Source organism: Aquila chrysaetos, chromosome 10, assembly GCF_900496995.4.
Source record: "Aquila chrysaetos chrysaetos chromosome 10, bAquChr1.4, whole genome shotgun sequence".
NCBI classification, from domain to species: Eukaryota; Metazoa; Chordata; class Aves; order Accipitriformes; family Accipitridae; genus Aquila; species Aquila chrysaetos.
In genome coordinates, this window is record NC_044013.1 from 25,430,643 (window position 1) to 25,451,326 (window position 20,684).

The window sequence follows — 20,684 nt, forward strand, 5'->3', positions numbered from 1 at the left end:
AAAGGGACCGTGGTGCCTCAAGTCATGCCCATCTCTTCTCCTTCCACCCAGGTTTGAACTGGAGCATGTCCATAAACCACCACCCAGGCAACTCCACAAGGCCCCAAGAAAGCCCTCCAATGAGGGCAGGCAGAAGAAAGAAGCGCTTTTGCCACCTCCCAGGTGGCAAAAAGGAATCAGCCAGGTGGGAGGAGGAAGGTGGGAGGTGGGAGGAGGAAGGTAAGGAAGGCAGCAGCTGGCTCCTTTCCACAGTGCAGGGAACCAATGTGTGCTCATCCGATCAGGAAAAATCCCTGGCAGTCATCGCAGAAAGGTTCTTCATCTGATCTGCAGCATCATGGCCTGGGAATAAAGGTGCGCCATGGAAATGCAGAGCTAGATGAGGGCCAGGGAGAGCCCAAAAATTCTGGAAATCGTGGCTGCAGGAGAACCCAAGGGCCCTCTGACATTGCTGGGGTGGACAGTGTCAGGGCGATGCTCTCCTGCTGAGCTTTCTCCTTTCCAGCTCCAGGCACCCAGCTTGAACTGTGCCTCCTCAGCCAGCAGAGACTTTGTCCAGCCAGATGCCCTGAGCCCTGGGCGAAGGAAACGACGGGGCAGAGGAACAAGCCCGCAGGCAGCTGAGGCGTGTGATGAACGGCAGGAGGGGACGCCGTGCTCTTGTGCTTATGTGAGGGTGTCATTTCCCTTGGCACTGGAGCTGGCATCTCTCTGGCAGGCTGTTATTGACACGAGTGATGGCAGGTGTGCGGCAGGTCGGCTTCACCTCCCTCCACAATGGAATAAAAGCTCATCCTCGTTCCTCATGGCTGATTCCTTACTGGTTGGCATTGTGTTTCACACCAATCCTACTAGTCCATGCCCTGCTGCTGTTATAGTCCAGGTTCATCTTCGTGCCAGCAGCAAAGATTGGTCACAGGCTCCTTTTTTGCGTCATGGCCAGAAAGAAAAGTGTTCAAGACGTGTTCAGCCACACGCTCAATCTGCCAGGGAGTGGCTGGTACCCACGTCCAGCCCCGCAGCACCCATCTGGCACCAGCTGATGTGGTGTTCCCCTGGCCGGGCCCTTGGCCCTATTCCCGCCCATCCTTCACAGCTCAAACGCGTGTCCGCACACTCATGTGCAAGATACTCTCTGCCCTGGCACCACACAAGCAATTTTACTGAAATCCAGAAAGATTAGCACTGCTGTGTCTAACTAGCCACATAAATAATTTTCTGGGTACTGAACAGAGGCTGTTGTTGTAGGTGAGGGGCAACTAGATGAGCTGGCTGTGAGCTGAAGGTGATCAGATCAATATTGCATCAGTGCTGACCCCAGCAGCAGCCTTCCTGTGAGGAAGACAAGGGTTTTAGCTTCTTGTAAGAAGCCGCTATAGGGATAGGGACTGCACAAACCCCATTGTTTTACAAATGATCTGTGGGCTCTGAAAGTCTTTTTAGCTTTTTAAATGCAGCTCTCGGGATCCAGCAGGCACTAGGACCTGCCTGAAGCCTTTACGCCCAAGACCGTACAGAGGGAATAAATATAGCACAGCCCAGCTGGCTGCAGCGCAGTGCAGCCCATATACGTTGCCGGGGGGAGCAACTGGCACCCCGATCCCCGCAGCGTGCCGCCGCACCGGGGCTGTGCCGCGGCTCAAATGTTGCACGGGAGGCAGCGATCTGGGAGCTCTGCAGCGGGGCGGTGGTGCCGGTGACACTGCGGCCTTGGCGGCCGATGCTCCAGCTCTGCAAGGTCACCACCTCGCTGCTCATCAGCAACGCCAGGGCAGCCTGCGACGAGGAGCTGCTCGCGCGCGAGGGCGTCACCTTCTGCGTTAATGTCACCAGGCAGCAGCCGTTCCCCAGCCTCCAACAGGTGCAGGGCATACGCATACCGGTGTTCGACGATCCGGCTGAAGACCTGTATCGGTATTTTGAACAGTGCAGCAATGCTATAGAAGAGGCTGTGAAGAGCGGTGGGAAGTGCTTAGTTTACTGCAAAAATGGCCGCAGCCGATCAGCTGCCATTTGCACTGCTTATCTGATGAGACACCGAAAGCTCACACTCAAGGATGCCTTTGAGGTATTGTACTTATACCCAGATTTATATTTAGACACCCTTTGGGTGAGAAATGCAATGCTTATTATGAATAATGATGATTTCTCAGAGAATTACTTTGGTGCTCTCCCCTGGTTATTAGCAGTTATGTAGATGTTCAACATTTGAATAAAAATTCCACTGTAAGTTTTTTCACCCCCAACTTGGACAAATAAGCTTTCAAGGCGAGGTTTCTGGGACAAATATAATTACAAATGCAAATAGGCTTTAAGCACTGGTAGCAAATACGCAAAGTTGGTTGTTTTGTGAACATTTTCCCTATCGTTTGCTTAGTCATGATAAGTGAAGTTAAAGACAGAGAGATAAAGAAAATGAGTGAAATGGATGTGAGTGTGTGCAGAAGTTGTTTTGCAGGATTTGCTCTTATCACCTACGTGACAGCTCAACGCAGCAAAGAAACATCATCTGTTAGGCCTGCTAAATAGCTAGGGACTAGCTAGCTACGACTAATAGCATCTCAACTTTATTAGGAAGCCCATCCAATATATATGACTTGTGCTCTACAGTCTTTTAATCTTCAGCCATTTGGTAGGTACATCACTAAGGTCTCTAATTTAGACAACTGTTTTGCTCAGTACTAGACAGAGGCACGCAGACAGCCTGAAACTTGGTCACATATCTTAAACATGAGCGGTGTCACCACACTGTGTGAGAGACATTCACATTTCCAGAAAATTCAACAGCTCCTTTTCATGTCTTGCCCATGAGTCCATTCTGTAACAGGCACCACATGTCAGGAGGTCTTGGCAAGCACAGAGTGAGGTCAGCTCACCAAAATATCTGTTTATTATTCTGTAGCCAAATCAAAACCAAAGTAAATCTTCTCAAAAGTCTAATAGGAAAAAAATCCATTTGCATGATACCCACCCTTGCTTCTACAATGTCTTTCCTTTTTCCTAGACTGTGAAGACTGCCAGACCAGTAGCAGAACCCAATGCAGGATTTTGGTCTCAGCTGCAGAGATATGAAGAAGATTTGCAGATACCAAAGCAGTCTGATCTGCTGAGCAAAGGACTTCTTAAAAATAGCAATGTGTGAAGATGTTTTTAAAGAGTTAAGTGGCTTGCTACAGATTTAAAAAAAAAAAACAAAAAACACTGCATATATCACCTATACATAAAATGCCTTGCTCCCCAAACTGAGTTGATGGTTCATTAAATTCATTCAGAGTATTACCATTGAAGGTGCATGGAAAAGAGCAGATAAGTAGGGAGAAACAGCAGAAACAGAAAATGGTTGGATGACTGTAAACAATCCAGAGAAAGGCATGGTATCTTCAGCATTTATTTTCCTCTGAATGACACTGAATATGATAACAATGTATTGAACGAATGAATGAGTTACTACATAGGGATTTTACACTTGGTTTTTAATTAAACTTCCCAGTAACATCGCGAGACGACCTGATGCCAGACCAAGGAAGTTCTTAATTTCTATCATCTCACCTACTGGCTCACAATTCATGTTCATGAGATGATACAACCTTTGGTGGGAAACCAACACTGGAACTGCTTGGTCTCTGCCCGAGTTCTGCATTTGCCGAACATTCAACTAGACCAAAATACCATCACAAAATTACCTAAAAATCCAGAGGATGGAATATACAGATGATGGTAAGGAGTTCAGCTGCCACCATGCAAGTTAAGTAAGTGCCTTTCAGCTTTTAAAATCATTCTCCAAAATACCAAAGGAATGATTTTAAAAACAACAGTTGATAGTGGAGGGAAGAAGATGACACTGGCAATCTAAAAGTAATCCTAACTCCTTTTAGCTTTACTTATTAAGCCTAACAAGACCTATCAGTGCCCAATTCATGCTTTAATATGTCAGTTTACAAGTCAGCTGTATCTGCTTGCAAGCAACATGGCTAAATCATTTCTGCTAAGACTGCTTGCAGGTTGCCCTGTGAAATTATCTATTGGGATATCAAGGAGGCTGCATGAAACTTCTAAATCAGACTACAATTATGTTTATCATCAGACATTAAAAGTAGAGAGAAACACCAAGGCTTTTGTCGAACTGTATTAATACTAATTTAAAAGGGACAAGTTATGAAACCTGTGAACCTGCAGTGTGAAATTCCATTCCACGTTGCTCAAAGCATCAATACAAAGTAAAGTTAGCTCATCGTCATTTGTCTAAGTGCTTACACAACTCAAACATATGCTGCCAGCAGTGGAGTAGTTTAAAGCAGAAATTCTAACGATGGAACAATGATGGAGAATAAAGCCGCTGGGAAATTACATGAATTAAACAATTCAGGTGCAGTAGAAGTTCCCAAAGTTAAAGATTGCTCAAAGTTAAAATAGGATTATTTTAAAAGCTGAAAACATAGAAATAAAAATAAAAAATTGGGGCTATCATTTTCTTAGTTATCACAAGGCATTTTTGCACCAGATGCTTTCTCCACTCCCAGCTGTGTTTGGTTCATTCTCTATCATTTATCTTTGGTATTTGCATTACAACCAACAAGAAATTTGTTGCACATCTGCAGATTTGGAGCTGAGTGGTTGTTAGGGAATTTTTTGTAGCTTTTATAAATCTTGACTATCATACATAATATGAGTTTCAGTATGAGACTTCAAGCCCACAGTATATAGACTATATCCTTATTAATGGCCAAGGATACCACTCATCAAAAAATCTGTTTCAGTCAGTCTGTGGAATAAAGTTTATTTCCTGTCAAAAGGTAAAGCTGCTAAACAAAAGTAGGAAGCTAAACATTAATGAAAACACAATACATTTCTAACTGTCAGGCGTATTAACTTGCAGTCAGCTATAGCATATCAGTTCCGCATTTTTGAGTCAGCTGAAATAGAAACAGTTGCTCTTGATTGTCAGAACAGACCACACTCTGTGGTTAAATTTTACCAGGCTTCTCAGCATGCAGAAAACCTTCATGCTGCAGGATTTCACATCACAGCATTTACACTTGAAAACCATTCTCAGAAAACCATTCCTATTTACATTAAAAACCATACCTCCTCCTTGCACTGCTCCAAATTAAGACGAAAGATTGCAACTTGGAATCGGAACCCTGGAAGCAGTTGACTTCTTTATTTGAGTTCATAACCTACCAACATTACAAGTGATGTAAAAGGTAAGTTTAGACGTACTCTTTGTTGCTTATGACTGTCTCAGCATTTTTGGTGTAAATGTGCTGCTGCTGAGCTGCCTGGCCTGCTGAATATGCATATTTGTTGCAACTGTAAATTAAGAAAAAAAAAGATACAAAATAATAGGTATTACACAAACGTCCACAATTTCAGATACTTAGGAATTTACTCATTTAGGTCAGTATACAACCCACCAATAGCACATACTTCACAAAAGTCCAGAAATTAGAGGGCTAGTGTTCTCATCAGTCTTGCAGCTAAGGGGAAAGAGATGGGCTCTTTGACAGGCAACACAGCCATCTCTCTCATAACCAGAAACACACTCTGGAGTCCTAACTCATGTGTGCTCTTCCTCGAGGCATTTTAGTCAAGTCCCTAAAGCAGAAGAGAACCTAGACCTTAATTCCTTTGTGCAAGCTGCGGTTTTTAATACAGGAATCAAGATGATAAGAAAGGAAAACAGAAGTATCATCAGCCAACCCCTTCAGCTGTCATGATTTTCAAGATATTTCAGGACATTTGGTACTTTGTATCAGAGTATGGTGAGCGAGATCTAAAGTCCAATGTGGCTGATGAAATATTACCATAAAACTTAAATGGCTTCAGATCAGGCAATGGAGTATCAGAGGAACGCTCTCACTTATGTGTTTTAACATAATTTTCCTAAGATTAAATACAGCAGCAGTGAGCATGCTTCTTCCTTCCATGTTATCATCCTCTCGAGCTTAGCCAGTACAGCCTCTAAGCCATTTGGGCTCTTCTGGGTAGACACGGACCACTGCTATTTCTGACAATTTCATCCCTCTCCTTCAGAAAGGAACCTTCTGTATGTGTGAATAATTTAAGATTGAAAAAAAAATCCAGGCAAGGTTAACTGCTGAGGCCAGAAATCTCAACTTTTCTGATTTGATGCGCAACAAAACATTTCCATAAGGAACAAGAAAAAAATCATATGTGTCTAATGATCAGTTGGATATGCTTTGGGAAGGAAATGCCATTACACTTTCTGCAAATTAAATGGTGTTTGAATATTTTAATAGTAGTAAATATTGCAGAGAAACTTAATTATAATACACTATATTCTTTGATATACTTTTATTTTGGCAATAGGTAGTTTGCTCTTTCACTGCACATTTTCATCATGTAGATCTTAGAACCATCAGCAATATCCAGAATTACCAAATACTAGTTACAGGTGACCACTGATGGCAAAGTATCAACAAGTACACTATCTATCTGGGAAGCACAAGTATTTGGTATAGCTTGTCCTGCCATCACAAATCTGACGTGCAATAGCACTGAATTAATAGGTACAATTTCTTGTTTGTACTTTATATGGCCACAGATTTATACCAGGCGGTGAGAGAGAGAGAGAGAGAACAGTATACAGATAGAAAATGGTATATAATTGACAGCTACTATTTCAGCTGACAAATCCAAGATTACCTGTAATCCTGTTTTTTCTTCCCTTTGCATGAACAGGTCAGTAAGATCCCACCAAGCATATAAAGAACAGATCCAGCCCAGCCTAAGTACAGAGCATCTCCTAGTTCATACCTGAAACATGAAAGATTTTATGGAAACAGCATATACCAGGATCACAAAGCCGTTATTTTAGACTGAGCCATAAGGTGCACAAATCATGCAGACAAACAAATTCTAGTCTGCATAGAAATCAGCTAACTGAAAGGTACTTCAACAGACAACGGAGGAGAACAGATCTGGCTTTGTGTCTGTTCAGTAAAACTCTTACATGTATATTTAACTGCTCTGCCAAATTAGTGACAGTACAGGAAGTAGTAAGCAACATAAAGATAAGTAGCAATAATACTTGCATATATTTAATAAATTATTGATAATAAATGATAATAATATACCTTCTGTGCAGTCCACAACACAATGCTAGATCACCTACAAGTAGCTATTTGTATAAGGCTAGTTTTCAAACTTGCATATCCTAAAGAATATTCAGCACTCTGTGGTTATATGGCTGAAATACATTTATGAATAGTCCCAGGTTGAAAAAGAATAGTTCCCCATTTTACTGTACAAAACTACACCTTTCAGGAACCTCCCTAGTCCAGTGCAAGAAATTCTCTGATAATGAATTTGACCCAAAGACTAGGCACAATTAAGCCTGGGAAAGTCTGGCAGGAATTTCACAAAAAGAGGAAAACAAGTTTTTATATTCGGACAAAGACTATAACCACAATATGGCTGTACCTCTGTGGTCTGAGATACCTAATATAAGGGCAAAATAAGTGTCATGGACTGTGTAGAAGGTGTACTGAAACCAGATACGTGTGTTTTCTTTCCACCTGTAAACACAAAATCATTATTTAAAAGCGTCGAAGTTTCTGACTCCAGATTTAATTGCTAACAGGAAGGTTTCAGAGGTTTACACACATTCACTGCTCTCTGTGTTCCCATCGCACATTGGAGCCACAAGTTCTCCACTGTTTTAAGCGCTTTCCAAACACAGAACAAGGAGACAATCATTAGCTCAAAAAAACAGGAGTGCAAGTTGCTGGAGGAATACTAAGGAACAATCACGGAGTGTTGCCCAGGGCGTGCAATCATCTCTGCTCACTAGTCACCTATAGACAGGAATGCTGTAGATGTCGTACCAAAGGAAAGTATATAGGAGGGATCTGCAGAACTTACTTAGGTTGCTTTCACATCTGTATGAGAAATTCCTCTAAGAATTAGTAGAGGTTAACTTTACTAATTTGCTGAAGTCAGGCCAAAAAAATGCAATCTGAAAAACCAGATTTGCCAGTCTCTTAAGAGTGACGATCAATACTGGCCTGCAATTGAATTGAAAGCTGTCTCAGAGAGTCCAAAGAGCACAAACTTCCTCAAGAGCATGTCTGCCTTTACCAGTGATCAAAGTTAATTCACTAAGAAGTTCTTAGTGAATCAATAGTCTTGAACATGAAGTTTAGATATTAAAAAAAGATTTCTTTAGCTACTGAATGCAGTCTGGTAACTGATTAACATGCACTGATGTTGAAGCCCCAAAGCTATACCAGGTAACTATAAAACTTGCTAACTATCCCACTAACTGAAATTCCTTATCAACAGTTGTTTTGGTCCTCTAACGTATTTATTACCCTTCATATAATTCTCTCAAGGGGATATAAAACAACAAAAAGTATTCATAAGTGCAATTTCTTTGTAAGTGCTTGTTTGAAAACACAAGGAAAACTGACAAACATCCAAAGCAATTGCTTAAAGTACTTTGATTCATAACAAAGCACTTCACCTCTGACTTCCCTGAACTGATTCGCAGGAGGAAACTTACAAAACACTTCAAATATGATCCTAGCAGCTAAAGATTTATAGTTTACTGATCTAAAAATTATATACTCAGTAGAGGTACTGGCAAATTATAAATGTCCCCTTTTCCCCAAACCAGCTCTCTCATGTTCCACAGGCAATATATTATGTTTCCTTCCCCCTTTTTCCCCCTCTCTGAAGGAGAGGTCCAGTCACCTCCACCCTTGTTCCTCATTGCTAAATCTATTGACCTAGATAAGGTGCCATAAGCGGGCATTTGGTTTTGAAGACTGTTGCTTTTATACCTCGAAACTTGTTTGTGCGCAACTGTATGAGCTGACAATCTCACAAACTTTGTCTCATTTTAATTCATAAGGCAAACAAATGTTGAGCTGTTAATATATAGTGAACAATATTTTTTTACTTAAGACAAGCAGCACACTTCAATGACATTTCTCAGCTATCTGCAGGTCACTAGTATGCAGTTCAAGCTGGTTTTTCATTTGCTTGAACATCTGAGGCATTGTATTCTAGCCATAGCTAGAATTTTGTACCTCTTTTGGTCTAAATGCCAAAGAAAATTAAGACTTTTACCTTTTCTTTTTCATAAATTGCACTAAATTGAGTCTGACAAGAAAATGTAAACACAATACAGAAACCCCACAGATGTGGGGTTGGTATTCCCCACACATTTACTAAACCTCCCAGAAGAGAACTCTCCTCCCTGCCCCCAACATCTCTGAGGTGAAAAGATTCCCTGAAGACAATTTTTTCCTCCTGTATGACTAGATAACAGGATCCATCCAGGTTCTGAAACTCTGGAGCAGCTGACGTTAGTGCAGCTGTCTGTAACACATGATGGAGTTTGGTGTGACAGATCTATTAACTTACTTGGTTCCAGCGTACAATGGGTCAAAAAATTGAGCAGTAACCATCGCAGCATACCAAGAAACAGCCACCATGGAGCAGAGACCTACCAGAAATTTTGAAAAGCACACAGGTGAATGATTCCTTTAATAGCTGTAATAGCTTTAAACCAAGAACAAGTGTTCATTTCATTTAATCTAGCTGTGAAAGCAATACAAAGTATTGATAGCATTCTCATTTCAGCCTTGATATTACCTCCTAAAATAAAAAGAAATCCTCCCGTGACAGCAAACTTCATTTTTCCATCTTCATCGCTCAACCCAACATTTGTGCACTTCAAACCAAGCAGCGAGAGTACAGTAGCTATGAATCCCAAAAGGATGGAAGCAATCATCAAGGCACGGCATGCCTGAATATGAGCTAAGACAGAAAAAGAGAAAACAAATCAGGATCTGTAAAGAAATTATATTAACCTTGTGCTGAAAAAATAAAGTGATTAGAGGGAGTGACAAAATTAACAGGAGCAGTAATGAGTGAGTCTTGTCCAACTTTTTTATTTGGTTCAGAGAAGCATCCAAACCCTAGAGTGTTTAGTCTTCAAGTCAATCAGATTTCAGAGTTGAACTACACTTACACTTTATAAGCTCAGTAAATCCTCTTGGGCCTTTAGTAAATCCTTCATAGCCTCATAGCTTACATCTTTAACTCCTGTGAAAATGCATATATATGGCCATTTACAGGAGCAGAAGTAAGTCTCCTACTCACAAGTCCTGGTGACTTCCTTACACCTATAGAGCTGAGCACACAGGACACCTCTGAACTCCAGGTCCTAGTCAAGGTGTGCGGGGCTCTGGCACTACAGAGGAATTGGAAAAATATGCCAGCTTTACTACTTCCAGTGAGAGATGGGAAAGAAAGTGCTCGAGTTAGCAGTGCACTTTAAACTCTGAGTCGGGGTAATGAATGGGAGATGAGCAGATCTGAGCACTGCAGCACTCCTCTCCTCCCTAAGGCATACTCGTGCAGAGAGGTTACAGCTGGTGTGGTCACGTTAGGGAATTTGGTATGCTGATGATTCTGCATCACTTAAACTCCCAGTCTTCACATTTAGGTATCAATTGCACAAAAAGCTGGATCAGATTATTAACCAGCCTAAGAAGGAAGGTCAGACAGGGACTTCGGGCTCCTTTAAAATGGCACCCTAGATTTGGCAGGTTCCAGGTCAAAGGGCACTTTGGCACCTTTGTTAGGAGATAAACATGCCGAGTGTCACCAATCTGGCAGGTCTTGGCTGCTAACTTTGTTGAACTCACTGATCTTAAAAGGTCTTTTCCAACCTAAATGATTCTATGATTCTAACCACACATCAAAAGGGTCTCAACTGGACTGCATCTGGACAGTCATGTCATTGATGCTAGCATTCAAGCTCTTGCTCCCTGATCACCTCCATGTGCTCCATTGATAACCTGCTCTCTAGCTGTGTAGTGGAGTGAGCCCATAACTCTCCAGATAACAAAAATCAGGCACAGAAACAGGAGGCAAAGTGATAATACATTCACACTCAAACTCAGCAGACTGTATAGCTTTATGTGGCTTAAGAGTATTGGTTCTGCAAGCTTGAGAGTTATCAAAGACAGTAATAAGCAGTCATGAGATAAACACACAGAATTAAAGGATAACATTGTTCGAGGAATTAATGTTTTGTTAATCACTAATTTTCAAATTTTGGGGGGAAAAAAAAAAACAGACAGTAATAAAAGTGAAAAGACCCCTCAAAGTACCATTAACGGTTGAAGGTTTTTGCCTGCAGAAGATACTGTTAGGACAAGCACTCAACTCCAACACTGCTTTCTAGTTTGGGAACGAACTTACACCATGGCAGCAGGAATTACCCATAGCAGGGATCCATCAACTTACACTTCAGGTCTTTGGGACTCCTGCAATATTAGATGGGACTCCCCATATCTTTCCAGGACACACAAGCACATCCTCAGGCTAACTGCTTGCAAGCCAATGGCTGTATTATTTTAACAGAAGAGATTTCATACCATATCCTCTTTGTACCACAATACGATAACCTCAACAGCCTTAACTGAGGACCTTACCCCACAGTCCAGAAAGCTCAATTTCTTCTTGTTTTTATCTTAAAATTGAGCTTACTGAACAAGATACAAAGTCAGTTCATTTTATCAATCAATACTAGTTGTAAGAAATTATCCCAAAATCCTGTCACTGGAAGAAACACCTACGGTATCTTAAAAAGAAGAAAAAAAAAGAGTTTAAAAACCATTTGGCAGCTAACTAATTGCTTTATAGCAAATGTTTGATCTAGTTGTGACAAGATAAATAGTGCTAGCTATACATAGTAGCCAGTCACGGTTTCAATCTTAGGCAATATTGCTTTTAAAAAGGTCTTTACTTCAAAAATTTGTGATTTGGGCTAATGGCTTGCTGCATTCAAAAGCTTTAAATCTGTTTAAAAGAACCAAGTCTGATATTTCCCATGCACAAAACAAAAAACAGAGGTATACTACATAGCTCAGCTGCCAATAAGGAAACCTTCACAGAAAATATTTATGGTTCTTCTGATGAGAGGTAACAAAGACACTTCTGTTTTTTTCTTTTTTTTCCCCTCCCACCAATTCCTGGCATCTTCTGCTGCAGCAGTTTCAGCGAAGTTTCTAAACAGCAATTTGAAACACACCTAAACTGACCATGATAATTTTTCATCAGCCTTGGCTCATATCTGCAAGTGCTACAGACATTCTTGGAGGTCCCACTGTTTGCTCAGCCCTTGTTGCTACCAACCCCACTTTCTTCCTCTGTCCTGGTTTGCCCAACTGTCCTCTCAACTTTTTCTACAATTCAGTGTCTTCTAACTTGTTTCTTTTTCAGTTCTCCTTTCTAAACCCTTTTTTTCTCTACAATTCTGATACCTGCTTTTCCCTTCCCCTTTCCCTTTCCCCTGCATATACCCCTCAAATACACTGGCATCTTCTCGACAGTGTAACTGATCTCCTCCTCAACAGATCAAATTTAATCTTCACAAATTCATTTTCAGAGCCTGGCCTATTCATTTCCCTTCTGTCTGGCCCCATTTTTTGCCTTCCTGCTGACTCCATGTTGTTATCTGCAATTCTCCAGGAGCCTTGCTATTGCTTGCCTTCCTTTCTCTTTTGCTTTAGCACATCTACTCGTCATGCTCCCTGCTGCAATTTCTTTAAAACCCACTTTTTTCTCGGCAGCTCCAAGATGTTGACCTGATGTGGCCCCATTGCCCACATCTACATGCATGAGAGCTCTGTGACACTCTCAGAGGCAGCACCCCATGTAAACACACCAACGACAAGATGCTGCCTAGAGCCAGTGGCAGTAAGTTATGAACCAACCTTTAAAGCAGTTTATACACGAACCAAATGCACACTCACATAAGCACTCTGCAGAGGATAATGTCCAATGGACACGATCCTGCTATTGCTGAGTATAAGAAGTTTAAATAGGGTTGTGTTCCTCTTAATACACACATGCATTTTAAAACCAATTGTGAGATAACACTGAAAGATGAAAAGAACAGTTTATTCCCTAAATACTGGGCACAGACAGTTTCAAAGAATTGCTACACTAGTGTCAGAGCTAGTAAACAACATAGGTTTATTTCAGACAGAGAGAAAGTGAATTTAATACCTCATTCCCACTAATCCTATATTACACATTCTTCAGCTTAGGAGTGTCCTCCTACCTATTTAGTTTAGCCACATCCCAGTGTAGATTCAACTAAGTAGGAAGGCATTTTTATTCTGGGATAAGTATCTACATACTGAATTACTCAAGATTAATAAAAACGAGCTTTACTGTCTATAAACATGCTTACTATCCACAGAATCTTGCCTTAGTTGAGCATTTGAGGACAATCCATAATCCTCCTGAAGACTGATATAGAGCACAGGAGCCAGCAGATCTAAATTTCCCGATATTTTGAACCACATCCAACAAGACATTAGTTAACAAGTCTTGACAAGTATATTAATTTATAACATATTTTCATTCTATAATTTATATTCATAATATAAGGTTATAGTATGTATAACATATACTCATTGTATTTCTTGCATTATCTATGATTTCCAGTCTCAACACGCAGAAACCGCTACCACTTCTTAGCTAGAAATAGTATTTCTTACCTATTATATGAAAAATCTCCAGCTATAATACATTAGCTATCAAGTATTGCAAAAGAAGGCCTACACAATAATTCCAAATAAACATGGAACTGTCATAAGATGTGTTAAAAAATGTCTCCTACTAATTCCTTCCCCAAGATGCTAGAAAAGAGACTACACCATATACAAAATGCCTATTAAAATAAATGCTTGATCAAGTGACTTCATTTGCCTTATTTTGTAGCCTTTCCTAATGTGCTTGACACATACTGCTGCTTAAGAGATTTTTATTACTTCAACCCGCAAAGTCCTTCTTGGCCAGTTATTTTCCAGTACTACCAGATTACCAAAACAAATGCCTTTCTACTTTTTTCCAACAAATTTTTAAGCAATATAAACAAGACTGTGTAAAGTCACATACCAGGCAGTGCAAGCATAGAGTCAAATTCTCTGCAGTTGGATACTCCAGTGCTGTCTTCTGCACAGCTCCTCCACAGGTTTTCAAACAATGTAGACGTTGTGATCACACTACCATGTACAGTGGAGACTTTCCAGTAATTATTCGGCAAAGTAGCTCCAATAATCGCCCACCCAACCAAGCACAAAAGAAAACCAACAATTTCCAACGCAGCAGTCATGCTTGTGAGTAGTAACAGTTAAATATCCCTATAATTAGATTACAATCAAATGAAGCCTTTCAGAAGCCTCCTTGCTGTTTTATCTCTGGGTTTCACTCCAAAATGAGGCTACCTTTGCTCTTTGCTCAACCCCAGAGATAAAGCTTACAGTGCATGACTGTAAGAAGTGGGAGCAGTTCACGATAAAGACATTAACATTTCAAAAAAAATCACAATATTAATTCTTTTTCGAATAAGAAGTAACAAAATGAACCTATTCTTAGTCCCAGCCTAGAAAATCCAGTCACTATGTCTAAAAAATATCTTGTAAGAGTGATAATATTGGCAAATATTTTATTTCTGTCTCTCCTCTGAAGTCAACTAGGGTTTTCAAAAGATTAAAATTGTTTGTAATTTTATTATTGACCTCAAATAAAAAAATTTACTGTGTTATTTTCTTGATGACTCAAGCACAAAAAAGCTTGAGAACAGGAACTTTATTCTGTTGCTAGAAAATTTATCACATTTTTTGGAGTTACGGTCATAAGTAATCCATAGCAACTGTACTGCCAGCTTCTTTCAGGAAGGTTAAGTCTGTGGATGAGTGGTTTCCATCAATATTTTACAGTCTACTGATCTATAGTTAAACACATTCTGTCTTAAAAATAGTCCCACTTACACTGGAATACAATTGTAATAACGTATGTTTCACAGAAATGAAATATAAGGGCATGAATGAGCCAGTGTGACAGACCTATCTCAAAAGGAATAAAACTATGAATGAAAACAGCTATATGAAAAATAATACATATCAGCTGATTGCATCTGTTTGTTAGAATATCTTAGTATTAAAAAATATATATTCTAGGCAAAGTAGAAGTATGTTAAACTTGGTTTACTTGCTTCTGCTCTTGACTAAACAAAACCATACACTCAATTCACATCGCCCACTAATGTTAATACCTTAAACTGCTTGTGTATCCAAACGGGGTTAACCATTTCTTGCAGCGATAACCTGCTCTTATCTCCAGGAAATGGAGTCAGAGTTTCTTCATAAAATAATCCTGCTATGACGCAGCATGGTAACAGATTCACGGCATTTAAATAAAGACTACCAGAAGGATTAGCTGTTGAGAGAGTCACAACTTGCCCATAACAGATATCTGGGGTTTTTTTTCAAAATTCACTGGTCACTTTGAGCTGATGCTGTAGGTTTGTAGGTTCAGCTGCAAAAGGATGCTGCAGTGCCACCACAACACTTCTGCTCCCCTGGCAGCCAAGAGGATCATTGCCATTGATTTAAATAAGAACAGATTTGGCAGCACAGCCAGTGTGGTCCCGTGCAGCTCTGTACTTGCAATCTTTTAAAGAAACTAGATAGCGTGTGGTAAGAATTGATCTTCTTGGGTGACTTTTACAGAATTCCCTCCTTCTGCTAAGTCACTGCAATTTGAAAAATGATGGCATAGTAAATGTAAAATGATGGCATAGTAAACCAGTATACTGGAGTATCTGCATCCCATTAAAAGCCCTTCAAAGAGTTTCAAATTAATTTATCCACACAGGTGCTACCCCGGTGACCTCAGCAATCACTTCTGCTGACAGCACTTTCAAAGTTGAGTTTAGCTGGGGCCTTGAATCAAGTGTTCCCAGATTTTATACTGCTGCCAAGGATAAAAAAAAATTTAAGAATTTCATTTTAAAAAAATAATCTCTTCCTAATTAAGAAAGCTATTTCAACAGGCAGTCAGAAAGCACAGGTATAAACAGAAAAGATTAAACTACAGACCTGGAATGTGTGAGTTTTTCCTATATGGGATCAGGCATTTTAATCATTGCCTAAGGAAATGGTGTTGAAGAACATAGGGTTATTCTTCACTAAATTTCATAAACTATGGTTTGGTAAGGGATGGACATAACAGCAAACACCTCTCTGCAGGAGGGTCTGCATCAGCAGTGTAAAAGAGTTGGTGTTGATAGCTTCACATCAACACCATCCACAAATTCGGAGTTTTCCTTCAGACTTGCTCTAACCCAGTTGGGTGAACTGAATGCCAGCCAACGACTGGAAGTCTGGAAGTGCACTCCTGGAGCACATTTCCCTGCTTCGCTTCATCCACGAGGAAACCAGTTTGCACGCTCCAAGACCACTCCGCAATGCAAAACAAGTGCAGTAAATGGAAATAATTGGAAAATTCATTATAAAAGCATACTCCTGATGTAAGTAAAATGCTAACATAGACATGCCAAGATATGAACATATATGACCGTAGCAATATATGACCAAGGAGAGAAATTGCTCCTAACCCCTCTGATATTCTCAAAACAGAGCATATTTGCATGTAGTATAGTTGAGAGAGGGTTTACAGGCAGAAATAGTATTTTTTAAAATCAGATCAGCCAAAACAGTTGGGAAAAAAATACTGAAAATACTAACACCTTAAATGTTTGATCAACATGAGCCTGTACCTTTTTGATCACTTCTGTACAAGACCCACGAATGCTGACTGAACACTGTAAGAAGAGAAACAGCCCTGCAACAGAAAGCACTTGCTCTGCAGACAGCCACATGACATGCCTGTCAGTTGGCATGAGGAACCCCACACTGATTTTAGAGGACACGCAGTTCTTTGAACAGCTGAAGATGATCCACTGAGCCCTGCCAACCAGGCATCCTCTCTTCCAGTTATGGGGACCATGGGAAAGGAGGGAAGAGAATTCCTGGGAGGTGACTGCTTCAGTTCACCAGGAACCCTTCTTTTCCTGGGAAATATTTTCTTTCCACATTGGGTGTAATGAAACTGCATTTACAAAAAAGAAGGCTGTCCCACTTTGACTCTGCTTGTCTCCATAACAGGGCTGAAGCATCTGTTTCTCCCTGTTACATGTAGCAAAGCAGAGCTGCCACACCATTGTAAGTATCCGTGCCATCTTGCTACCACATATGAGAACTGAAGGATTGTTGGCCCCATCTCATCACTCTAATTTCCAGAAATCATGTCTAAGTTTCCAAATGAAAATTAGGCATCCTGATACCTACATAGAGGAAGTCTTAGAGAGGAGCACAACAGGTACCAGAACAGTATGAAAAGCTGACATTGTCTCTGATGCAATGAGATGTTTAAATGTTTTTTAAATCCTTAGAAGCATGGGATTAGCCTCCTTTTGAGGCTACAAAGTCTGGCCTCATTACAGGATGCTGATACTTAAACTGGCACCATCATTATGAAAGCAGATGAGGCCACCGAAGCCAGGGCCCTGAGGAAGAACCACAAATATGCTGAATCTTGAGAGTTAACTATTGAGGGTTAAACTCTCACGTTTTAGAGATCTGCCTTTAAGTTAGGCAGCTCTGACTTCAGTGGAGTCCATATCTGTGTCAAGAAAAACAAGCGTTCATAATCTGTGAGACATGGTATTTGTAAGTTTTAAGCACTGCACATCAAGGATAAATCAGCTGGAAAGAGTCCAGACAAACAGCAATGACAGTAATCAGAGATCTATAAAGCAGGGAAGGCTTGAAGAAATTATTCCATTATATAACTCGTAAAGTGACTGCACAATACTGAAAGTTGTAAAAGAATAAACGCAAAGTTCTGTTTAAGACAGAAAGCTTAATGAGCTTAACAGTTTTCAAAGGCTATACTGTTACTGTTTCTACACTCAGTTTTCTGAAGAAAGAACTTCAATGTCAGTCCTTCCTAGTCCTGTACCATAAAAATGGTGTTTACAGAAAGATATTTTTAAAATCCAGAACAATCCAAACAAATAATTTTCAATCCCTACAGAGACAATTCTTCTCTTTCCATTTGCAGATAAACTACCCTGCTAGCACGGTCTACCTCAGAAAACACAAAAGCATCAGTTGAACAGACGTATTTTTAATTTAAGCTGGCCACCTCTGAGAAATTCCAGAACAAAGACACAGATTTAGCACAAAGTATCAAACAAGCTCTGGAATATCTAAGAAGTCCTGTCTCACACCAAAGTACAAACAAGCACCAGTGCTCACTGACCTATGATCTGCTAGTAGTTAAGAATTAGGCCGAGTAAAAGAATGCTATTTCTTCCAAAACAAGAAAAAAAAAAAAAAAATCTTAGATTCATTGTGTATCACCAATACCTCTATGTCAACACAACAGAGCTGGCGATCAAGCCACAGCAGTTACTGAGCTGAAGTGCAGGGTGAAGCATACGGGTTTCACTGGGGCCCTTTAACCTGTCTGCAAGTACTACAGGACAAATCCTGTCCATACTAGAACCTCTGTGACAACCACAGTATATGTCATCCAACCACGCTAACATGCTGTCCAGAAAGAAGGAATAAAACTACATGCCTGGATTTTATATACATATGCCATGCACACTTACTCTCTGAACTCAACATGTAGAGAAATTTCTTGCACTGTATTGATCCAAAACCAGTCACTGCACAGTCCATCCAAAGACCTTCAGAAATCCAATCTGCAGTAACTAGCACTGTTGCAGTGTCCGAAATCTTCCATCTGTTGGACATGGTAGTAACAAGTAAAATGGTGAATCCTGCTAAAGCCAGCAGCAATGCATAAATTTGTAGAGAAGACGACGCCATTCTTCTGACAGAAGCTGTTTTCAAAGAAGCCTCCCAAAATTTCTGATATTAGAAACCTGTTGAAACAGTTTATACACATACAGTATATGGAATTATCTTTACACAAGCCTGACCTTTACGAAAACATCAAAAAGACGCCTACCTACAAAACAGTTTATCACATAAGGGAATTGTAGAACTGCAATCTAAATCTCATTAAACAACTGGAATACTTACATATTTTATGACATCTGAGTATTTTCTGAAGAACACTTTTATTACCATACATGTTTACCACAAAAAATACCAACAGAGCAAAATCAGAGGCCCTAACTGAGGAATTATCTAATTTGAATTTGCAATGTTTCCTCCGTTCTTTACTTGTTTGCAACTCAAAATTATTTTAAAATTAAAACTATCAAATGCTTTAATAAATTATTGATGTCCCAATTACAATGCCTATCAATACAAATTAAAACAAAATAAATTTTGATACTCACGTTTACGGTATGTTTCTAACCTGCTTCATCCACCTTCCTGCTAGACAGCGTCAGCACTTTGTGAGGACCAGTTTGATCAAACAAGTGAAAGTTTCGTACTCTTTAGGACCTTTCCCCCCATTCTAAAAATCAAGGACCTGGGGCCAAAGCTCTGCCCAACTGTTGCACAAAGGCTCAGGCATGCCTTTTTGCTACAGCAAAGTGAAATGGGCAACTCAAATAAGAAAATGACAACAAAATCATGTAAGTTAGTACCAGAGATGCTCAGATTAACCTGGCAACCATTGGCATATCATTTGCTTTCCCTATAATGTGTGTATTCCACTATAAAAAGCTAATCTCACATTGAGGATGGAGCATTTGTCTCTCAAGAGATTGTGTAACATCTTCAAAACACACATAACTGGCAACAGAGAATATCTGAAATAAATTATAGATTGAAATTAAGCAACAAATTCAAGCAGACTTCACACCACATGGGCAGGCCAATAATCCAAATAAATGTTTCCACCTATTACATAGGTATGACCCGTGCAATCACAATTCATTCCTGGCAGTAAGGAAAAGGAGATAAAACTATATGCTCTGCACCATCACTATGGGTAGGACATGTCAAAGTTGTAAACACAAACTTCTCATTAAAATACAATAATTTAAAATATCCTAGGTTTCAAAGTGAAGAAGCTTGGAAACCAGATTTCACAAATACAGAGTAACAACCTTCCTCCACCCTGACCCACATTCAACCATGTTATAGCAGGACTACAAATACCACTGTAAGAATCCTTCTCCTACCCTTAAAATGACTGTCCTGTACTAATGCACCTGTTAGAGATGATACAACATGCATGAGCTCCTCACTGTGGGTGAGTCTCCTCAACAGAAAGGTGCACATGTGGTGACAATCTGACTCTAGATGGTGACATTTCAATTCAACATACAGGGAGATGTAAAGCAGCAAGAAGAATACAATGGACCAACTGAAAGCTGTTTTATTTTCCAGATCTTCTTAAGACAAGCGTGCAAAGAAAATCTTTACTACTTAGAAAACAAAACATGCAGTCCTGGTATTTGAATCCTTAGGGGCCAGGTAGTGGGTCTGATGTCTCAGTGGGGATTGGGAGCCTGGTGATGGGTCTTATATCAATAGGCCACACAAGGCAGGAGCAGAGCACCCTAAAGCCTCTCCTGAAATGCACATCTCCAGTGAGTAAAACAAGGGCCAGTGGAAAAAAAAAAACCCAAACAAACCACAAAACCGGCGGGTGGGGTTCTTTGCTTGTTTAAAAAAAATCCATTTTCTTTATATTTCCCTGGCAGCATTTAAGGCCTGCAATCAGTAATTAGTGCAGACAGACAACCGTCCAGTGGATCACATTAACAAACAAAACTGTTAGTGATTTCAGACATGCCCCAGGGCAGGACAGACCTCCCTGGCTCCTGGCAGAAGGAGGTCTGCAGCCCAGAATGG

General features: G+C 40.3%; 2 protein-coding genes across 3 annotated transcripts; one reads left to right on the plus strand and one right to left on the minus strand.

Annotated features, from left to right (window-relative positions):
* Window positions 1–1,550: 1,550 nt before the first annotated feature.
* Window positions 1,551–3,242, plus strand: DUSP28 (dual specificity phosphatase 28). The gene is made up of 2 exons (XM_030029166.1): window positions 1,551–2,068; window positions 3,005–3,242. The coding sequence occupies exons 1-2, from the start codon at window positions 1,721–1,723 to the stop codon at window positions 3,140–3,142; spliced, it is 486 nt and encodes a 161-aa protein (XP_029885026.1). The 5' UTR covers window positions 1,551–1,720; the 3' UTR covers window positions 3,143–3,242.
* A 1,904-nt stretch (window positions 3,243–5,146) lies between these two features.
* Window positions 5,147–20,186, minus strand: LOC115347613 (claudin-15-like). 2 transcript variants are annotated; one of them, XM_030029163.2, is made up of 6 exons: window positions 19,214–20,186; window positions 18,515–18,790; window positions 9,622–9,786; window positions 9,391–9,472; window positions 6,667–6,777; window positions 5,147–5,310 (listed from the first exon to the last, which is right to left on the minus strand). In XM_030029163.2, exons 2-6 carry the CDS (start codon window positions 18,732–18,734, stop codon window positions 5,211–5,213), a joined length of 678 nt encoding a protein of 225 aa, XP_029885023.1. In that variant the 5' UTR covers window positions 18,735–18,790; window positions 19,214–20,186; the 3' UTR covers window positions 5,147–5,210. The 2 variants fall into 2 exon arrangements, with proteins under 2 accessions (XP_029885023.1, XP_029885024.1); XM_030029164.2 differs by lacking the exons at window positions 18,515–18,790; window positions 19,214–20,186 and adding an exon at window positions 13,948–14,236.
* Window positions 20,187–20,684: the final 498 nt, after the last annotated feature.